Source organism: Carassius auratus, chromosome 25 (genome assembly GCF_003368295.1).
Source record: "Carassius auratus strain Wakin chromosome 25, ASM336829v1, whole genome shotgun sequence".
Lineage (NCBI taxonomy): Eukaryota > Metazoa > Chordata > Actinopteri > Cypriniformes > Cyprinidae > Carassius > Carassius auratus.
This window is the reverse complement of record NC_039267.1, coordinates 7002981-7012394: the sequence shown is the minus strand read 5'-3', so window position 1 is coordinate 7012394 and position 9414 is coordinate 7002981. Positions and strand designations below refer to the sequence as shown.

The following is a 9414-nucleotide window of genomic DNA, read 5'->3' as shown; positions in this document are numbered from 1 at the left end:
AGTTACTTGAAGGAAACATCAATTGTATCCTTCCTTAAAAAACTGAGGAGAAATAAAACAGAAGTAGAAATGGACGATAAAAATAATTGGTTTAAGTCAGTCATTTCACCATATGTTGGTCCTCAGTAATGCATTTACTGGAATATCTTTTGGAGAAATATCTCTTATAGTCAGCAAGTTATTCTGTGCATGATCTGAAATGTCTTCTCAGCAGAAAAAAAGTCACATAAAAAAGAGCTTTTATTAAAAGAGGAAAATTAATTTCAGAATGTTCAAGATCCTATTCCTCTTAAGTTAAGACCATGACCATGGCAATGTTTTAAAGAAACAGTTCACTCAAAAATGAAATTTTGCTCAAAATCCTCATATCATGCAAGATGTAAATGGATTTGTTTGCTCATCACAACAGATTTGGGGAAATTTAGCATTACATCGTTTTCTCACCACGGGATCCTCTGCAGTAAATGGGTGCCGTCAGAATGAATGTCTAAATAGCTGATAAAAACATCCCAATCGGCTGCTTGAACTTTTATTTTAAAATGATGTGATGTAATACTTAAATTCAAGAAATAAACTCACACATTGGATGCCCCCCCCCCCCACAGCTTATCCAATGTATGAGTTTATTTCTTGAATTTTAATATTACATCACTTGCTTACCAGTGTATACTATGTAGTGAATGGGTGCCTTCGGAATAAAAGTTCAAGCAGCTGATTGGGATGTCTTTATGCAGTTCCTTTTCATCGTTTCATTTTAATGTTTTTTTTTTTTTTTTTTTTAATAGGAAAAATATTATTTCGTACCATAAAAAAGTAGTAACAGACAAAACAAAAAAGGGAACAGATGTTGCTTCAAGTTCTGTGAATGTCTGCTCCAAGAACTTCTCTCTCCCTCACTATATAACAGGGACCAAGCAAATCATTCAGCACACGTTTCTAGACCAGATTTTGTGTGAGAAGATACTCTGAAGAATGAGGATCCTGATGTCTCTGTTGCTGCTGGTGCTGTTCTGCTCTATTCAGCTGACTTCAAGTGGTGGGTAGTGATTTGACATTATGTACTTCAATGCAATGACCACTCAATGCATTTCATTTCAGGAAACATTTGACAGTGTTTAATTCAGTCTATTAATCCTGTCAGCATTTTAGCAGTAAACTTTTTGACATTTTGACACTTGTTCTAATACCAGTTGAATTCTTTCAGCTCCTCATGCACTTGAAACAGAATCATCATGCTGTTTCCAATTCTATAATAAGATAATTCCTTTGAAACGGGTGGTGTCTTTTTACCGGACCGGAAGCAACTGTCCCAGACCAGCTATTGTGTAAGTGTCCTCTAGAGGTTTTCGGAGCCAAACTGAATGAGTCTGTTTAGTGAAATCTCTTACTTAGAAGTTGTTTTGATGTTTTATTTCGATCCAGGTTTCGAACAGCTGCTGGAAGGGAGTTCTGTTTAGATCCATACAACAGCTGGGTGAACAGCCATATTGCGGAAGTGAACAGCAGAACAACAGCAGCTACATCAAAGACTCTAAGCACTACAGTATAAATACTGCATCTTTTTTAGTATTTAATGGGGAAAGTCATAATTCATAATTATTTCTGTAGAGCAACTATTTATCATGCTTTTATTAAAATTAATGATAATATTTGATTTGTTGAAATTATATTTCATTTTACACAAGCTGATTCAAAAGCAGTTTTCTGTGAATTTAAATTAATGTGTAGTTGGATTGTTGTGTTTTGTGGACTTTAACATGTCTTTTTATAATAAAAGGGAATATCTATAGTTGTCTTCTGATGGAGATCATTCATAATAATATGTAATTTTCCATCTTGGCTGATTCTTGGCAGACAATGAGAATGTATTTTAAATGTTTTATAAAAACGTATTTTATATTTCAAAAATAGTGATTGATCTGTTGTGGTCATGTAAGGCAAAATCTGCATCATTATACCTTTGAATTACAAACTGACAAAAGTGGGTTTTCCAGTATATGAATTAGTTATATTTTCTATTAATAATAATGTTTTTAAGTATTATATACAATGCTAACATATCAATTATTTAATGTAGTGTTTATCACACTTAAAAAAAAAAATTCTCTCTCAGTATAAATGAGTCTTAAGCCGAGCTCATACTACAGGAGTTTTAAAATCATATAACTGATTTTGAAATCTGGTTGCAGGACACACATAAGGAGATTCTTGGCAGATTATCTTCCCTCAAATATTAAACATGCACCTACTACAAGATTTGAACATCGTGCCACATCACACACTGCAAGATATTATTAGGATAATCATGCCAGAGAGAGCTCCGTGATCTCACGCAGCAGATCGTCACAGATTTTTTTTAGCATGCTAGTGGCTTTCTGCACTCAACCAGTGCATTTAAAACTGAGGCGATTTCACTCCAGCGTTTCTCCTTCTCTTTATGGTTGTGATTATACAGACAGTCGTGTTACTTCAAAATGTCAAGAAACAGTTTCCTCTATCTCCACCATCCAACAAAGCTGTACATTGGCTGTTATGTGCATTGGCTGAAAAAGTACTGACGTAATCATACTGGGTGATTTGCCCTAATGTGGGACATTTTTTGCATTTCAGATATATGTGACATATTGAGATGTGTAGCCAAAACATTAAATCCACACCTAATGCCATTTCAAAAACCCTAGGATGTGTCCTAAAAAAATCAAAAGAGAAAATGCAGAGAACACATTAATGAAAGAAATGATAGACATATTATTGCTCTTAGTGCAAGTCGTTTGAGAACATCTGCAGCTTCCTAATGTGGGACAGATGTGTTCCTAATGTGGGACACATTATTTTATCATAAGTCTATGATAAAAGGTCAAAATCACCTTTCATGTAGAATAGCCAAATCTTAAAAGTTAGTATTTATCTTGGTTATAGATAGATAAAATAATCAAACATCATCAGACAAATAATACAGTATGATATTTTTGATTAATTTCATTATGCATTTATTAAGACATCAAGCAACTATTTTCATAGACCTGCTATACAGTAGACAGAATTCTTTACTGTTCTCTAGTTCAACAAACACATACAACCACAGCAGGCATAAACTATAGGCCTATTTGAAGGCAAAATATACAACCACATTTGAGTCTTTAGGTTAAGTTAAGTTTAACTTAGATCAACCTTGGCTAGATCTACCCTGATTCAGAATTCATGAACATGCAGTGAACTGCTGTTAAAAACATTTAAGACCAATTTGCCTAACTCTTTCTTTTTACTAAACAAACACAATCAACCATAACTGTCTTTTTGAAAACCTCTAACAGTTAGCCTGCATAAACCTTGAGAACTACCTGAATAAATACAAGGATACAATCCAAATGTGTTGTTCCACACAGTATAGGGCATTGCTAGAGTGATATGTGGCTGACACTGTACTGCAAAATCTGTCTTCTGAAGCACAATCTTGTCTTTGAGTATTTGTAAAATTCAAGAGTAAAACAATTTTTATTTCACCAGTAGCTCAAAATCTTCCAGTCTCTGAAAGGTGTTGCTTCTTTTCCAATTCCTCATGTAGGTATAATTATAATTAAAGATCAGAAAAAGAGGTCAAAGCTTAATTTTGAACCTCTTATTCTCTCTATCTGACGCAAATTAAATTCTTGATTACAGCGTGACCTGTCAATGAGTGTTACTTTCTAAGGCATCTATCCTGCAATGGTACTGGATGTTTCTGTACAAATTTGTGGAATGCTGGAAAAAATTATAGTCCAAATTTTTTGGAATTCTAAAACTCACTTCATTACAAAAACTGCTTACACTTTTTTATTGTGCTGCAACTTAGACATTTCTAGAATACCAACATAGTTACTTTATTTGGAATAATACAAATATTAGATATAAAAATAAATCTCTTTTTGCACAATTGGTTTGATAAAAACATACTTTTAGTCAGTCAACTTTTAGATGATCGTGGTGTTTTTTTTTACTTCTGATTTTTGTCATTTATTCTCTGAATTGTGTCTTAATGTGCTGTCATAATGGTATTTTTTATTTATTTTTTTTCCGTTTTTGATACTGAACAGGTGCTGTGAAGATATTCAAAGACACTATAAAATGTACAGAAAGCCATACAGCATCTAGGTGCAGTGGCCTACAGTGCAGACAAAGACTGTGGGTCTGGTCACCAGGGAAATGGACAACAGGGAGTGCTTTTGGGGGTTTACTCCTCAGATGACCACCCTGGCTACTGTAGCTGGGATTGCTTTATAGACGATGGAGGTCTTGAAGAGTTAAATGTGTGTGTGTGTCTGTGTGTGTGTGTGTGTGTGTGTGTGTATGTGTGTGCATGGTCACTTGCAGTTCATGTGTTTTCAATATAGTGTAAGATGCGTTTATTATTATTATTATTATTACTCAAAAACGATGAAAACAAGTTAAATTGTGGAAATTATTTGTCATTATTTTACTGTGGTTTATTTGTATATGTTGTTATTTTGCTTAAAATACAAAATTCAACAGAAAAATTCAGGTTGAGGTATTATTAATTTACTAATTTATTTAATATTTAATTTATTGTTCATTGGTAAATATCACACACATAAGGTTTACTTTCTAAAATGTATGAAATGTTACATTGGCAGATGTACATTGGTAAAACAAACATGAACAAAAGGCAGAGGCCCTCAAAATATGGATTTTTGATGTCTGATGATGTAGTGCAAATTGCTGGAGGGGGTAAAAAAAAGAAGACTTTAGCGCCCTCGTGTCATAAAACGTAAAAAATTACGTTAGTTATTTTTCTTATTATTTCTACTAGGTAAAAGTAACAAAGATAAAAGGATAGAAAATATCAACATTACGTACAAAGAGGTGACATTACTTACAAAACACCCTTTATACATATATATAACAATTAATAATACAAAATGAAAATTTTAACAAAATAAATTAAAAAGATGAACTGTTTTAAAAGTTTGTCCGGACCACTGCGTCGCTTGTAGAGCTGACGAAATGTAACGGGACGTTTAGCCCGGACCAGCATCTTACTATTCTACCACGTCCGTTTTGGATTACTCTTCTCTAGCCCTCAATATATCTGTGTGCCATTGTCATACCCTTGCCTGTTTCGACCTCATTTAAGAAAGAAGCTTTGCATGGATTCTCATGTCTCTGTCACTCCATAACATTATCTTAGTGTTAGGAATGGTGGACTCTCCATCAGAAATAATGATCTTTTTTGGGGGGAGAAAGTTTTTCTTTGTTGTTCAGACACTCTCAGAAATGGTATAAAAATTTTACTCCTTATGAGCATAGGCAGAACAAGCTTATTGATCTCCGGAAATCCTGGAGTAAAAACACTAGGTATGATGCTTCATGGGAAAACTTTCTTAAACTCTCTGTTACTATTTCTGTTTGTAGTAAACTTAGAGAAATGCAGTTTAATATAGTACACCAAGCATATGTGTCACCATATAGATATGGCAAATTTAACAAACAACTGTCCCCTAACTGTATGAAGTGTAAAAATTCCTTTGGTACTTTCTTCCATTGTCTGTGGCTGTCACGATCATTAGTTGGAGTGCCCATGATCTTCTGTAGAGGGCACTCACCTCAGGACTCCATTTCCCATCCTGCCTCATTCCTGGTAATGATTGCACACAAACACCTGCATCTGCACTCACACCTGCACCTCATTTCAGCTAACACACACACACATATAAGTAGCACACTCACTCCACCAGTTTGCAAAGTCTTGTTTAGCCTGTTTAACATTTCCAGGCATTTCTCCCTGTGTTTGTCATTCCCGTGTTTAATCTTTGGACTGTGTACTCTGATTCTCTGCTGCCTGCCCCGATCTCTGCTTGTTTCTGGTTTCGACTCTGGTTATCCCTAACACACACGACGCTATTTCTGATTTCTGCCTGACCATTCTTAAATAAAGCGCTGCATTTGGATCCAAACGTCTCTGGCTCATCATTACAGTGGCAATGTAAGAAGTTGGAAATTTTTTAGACATTAATTTCTGAGGCCTTTTCAAAAGTTTGTAAAGTTATGTGTTCATCTGCATCTTGCCTCCTCCTTAACAGGAACATAAAGACATGTCATCCTTGGTTGATGCTGGCAAGGAAAGCCATTATGAATAAATGGGTTGGAGATAGCCCTCCCTTATATAGGGAAAGGGTATGATAAAAGACTTTATATCCCTAGAAAAAATAAGATTCTGTCATATGGATAAACGTATGTTATTTAACAGAATGTGGGAAGTACCATAAAGATATTTGGGGGTTAGTGAAGATCCCAGCATGTTGCCCATAATATGAAAAATGTAATATAAATCTACATACCCTATATTTGTTTAGTTAAAATAAATATGGCGATATAAATTGGACATGGTTGTTTTTGTTTTCACCCATCATGTGTTATGATTAATATTCTGTATGTTTTCTCTCTTTTTTTTCTTTTGATATGATTTTGTTACTTCTGTTAATATTGTTGTTGTTGTTATTATTATTATTATTGGCTTTTCTGTTGTGATCCTGATTTGTAATATGCTTTGTGTGCTACCAAATGGTTTCTGACCAATTAATAAAAAGGCTATTATTTTAAAGACAATAGTAAAGATAGATGAAAAAAAATAGATATAAAAATCCAATAAATAAAAAAATAACTGCAGTGCTCTGCATTCATGTTGACAGCAACTCCTCGTAAGATACTAGTAATTGATATGACTGTAAATGTTTTAAATAGACAGTTACACACCAAAGGTGAAGAAAACTGGTCTATCACTGTAAAGAAACATTTCATGTTCAGTGCTTAAAATTCACGCTTAAATGAGACAATCAAGGCCAGTCTAGAGCAAAATGTTCAGTCTGTCTGTTGCAGCGCATTACAATACAAATGTGATGCAATACAAATGGTGGAAAATGCTGAGTGTGGGTGAGTGAGTGAAACCACACATGGTGCAACAACAGTATTAATTCCATTTACAATAAATCTGGTTCCTTCTTTCTTATTGCAGCATCTAAAAACTGAGTGGGTAAAATGTTTATTTTCAGATTAAGAAAGTTACACGATGGTGGAACTGCCTCATTTGGAGTTAGGAGAAGTGGTCTCACTTATGAAATTTAACCATGGTTTTACTACAAAAAAAGCCAAAACCAAATGTTCTCAGTTCATATTAAGTATTATTAATACATTTCATATAAGCTAATAAATGCAGATGAAAACATAATGCCATTGGTATGCCAACTGAACATTCGTAAGGATTTATTTGTAAGTCTGTAAAGTTATTCATACGTTATGTTTTAGGTGTTGTCAATAAGTCAGTATTGTATTGTATTGTTTAGATGCTGTGAATACTTCAGAATTATAGGTTTCTTTGCAAACATAAGTAATTGTACATTCTGTAGAATAATTTTATGAAAATACATATACATTCTCATGAGATTATTGTGTAATTTCATAAATATCTGAAATGTAGGCCTTACGTCTCTCTTTCTCAGAATATTTGAACCAGTGACATATTCAGACAAGTTAATTCTAAGTAAGACGACTCGAGGGAACATAAACTACATCATTCCTTATAACACTGAGGATTAAAACAGAAGCAGAAAACGGATGAGAAAAAGAAAGTTAAAATCATTTCATCATATGTCTCAGTAATGCATTTACTTGAATATCTGTTGGAGAAATATATCTTATAGTCAGCAGGCTATAAGAATCTGTGCATGCTCTAAAATGTCTTCTCAGAATTATTTTTTCTGAAAAGAGCGAAAGTAATTTTTTTGAATGTTCAAGATCCTATTTTCTTAAGTTAAGACCATGACCATAGCAGTGTTTTAAATAAACAGTTCACTCAAAAATGAAAATTTGCTCAATTTTTTTTCATCCTCATATCATGCGAGATGTAAATGAGTGCTTTAATAAATAAATGTATATTAAGTTTAAAGGTAAACTTTTTGCCATTTTGACACTAGTTCTAATACGTAATGAATACTTTCAGCTCCTCGTGCACTTGAAGTACGTCATCATGCTGTGTCCAGTTCTATAAAAAGAAAATTCTTGTGAACCTGGCGGTGACTTTTTACTGGACCGGAAGCAACTGTCCAAGATCAGCTATTGTGATGTGATGTTGCAAGATGCATTGTTGTGTTTTGTGGACTTTAACATGTCTTTTTTTATAATGAAAGTGCATTTCTAAAGTTGTCTTCTGATTTTGGAGAGCTTTCATAATAATATGTAATTTTCCATCTTAGCTGACTCAGATGAGTCATGAGCATGAGAATGAGCATTTGTTTTCCAGCTCATTTTTGAGAATATATTTTAAATGTTTTAGAAACAATATATTGTATATTTCAGAAATAGTGCATGATCTGTTGTGGTCATAATGTACCCTTTGACATGGATTAAGCTGCCTGTAAGTAAGTGAAAAGCTCTAGATCATAGATATTCTGTGTTGGTCTCTGTTGTGTCAGTTTGTTTTGGCTACATTAATGTGACAATCTTGCATAACCTTGGTAAAACTGCAAGTGGATAAAAAATAAAAAACATTTTCATTTCCTTTCAAGGTGTAGCTGCATGCACTTCACACAATTCACTCTCATAGAAAAACACTTTCACTTTCGTCAAATGTTTTATTTATGTTAAGTTAGAAGACGGTAAACAAATGAACAATCCTAGGGTTTGGCATCACACCACTAGGCCTAGTTTAATTAAGAAGCTGGGTGTTTCCGGTGTGAAATGCTGTATTTTCTCTTATGCATTTTTAGCACCTAACAGCTACAGCTACGCAGAATAAAGATAAATTAGAGCATTCAGAAACAGACTGCTTTCTACTTCTCTACGGAAAGATTGTGTTACTGCCTCAGGGAATCAACATGAAACGAATTCACCTTCTCTGTTTGATGTCTGTTTATATTTTAATAGCAGGATACAATCCAAATGTGTTGTTCCACACAGTATAGGGCATTGCTAGAGTGATATGTGGCTGACACTGTACTGTAAAATCTGTCTTCTGAAGCACAATCTTGTCTTTGAGTATTTGTAAAATTCCACTCAAAGTAATAGTATATTTTGTTTTACCAGGAGATCAAATTCCCCTTTGATCAAGATAAAAGTCTCTGTTGTTTCAATTTCCAATTCCTCATATATCATTATTTTTCAATGCAGATTTCATGCAAGCCCTTTAAACAAAAATGTTTTCCCTCAGGGTTATGACACATAAAAGTCAATTTTGTGAAAAACCAGACATGTCTTGGATAAAGACAATAACGTGAGCTTCTTCGCTGAAAATGCAACATGTCGCCAGAATGATACTGTTTAAATGATTTTTTTTTTTTACATTTCCACTTTGACAGAGCTGGTGTGACAGGAAAACAACGCTCACCACAATCGACCCTCCTTCACTCCCCACTATATATAGAC

At 34.0% G+C, this 9414-nt stretch overlaps 1 protein-coding gene across 1 annotated transcript; it reads left to right on the top strand.

The window, feature by feature from the left end:
• The first annotated feature begins 948 nt into the window (after positions 1-948).
• LOC113042817 (C-C motif chemokine 4-like) lies at positions 949-1549 on the top strand. Its single transcript, XM_026201816.1, has 3 exons — positions 949-1036; positions 1205-1325; positions 1423-1549. The coding sequence occupies exons 1-3, from the start codon at positions 973-975 to the stop codon at positions 1547-1549; spliced, it is 312 nt and encodes a 103-aa protein (XP_026057601.1). The 5' UTR covers positions 949-972.
• The last annotated feature ends 7865 nt before the right edge of the window (positions 1550-9414 follow it).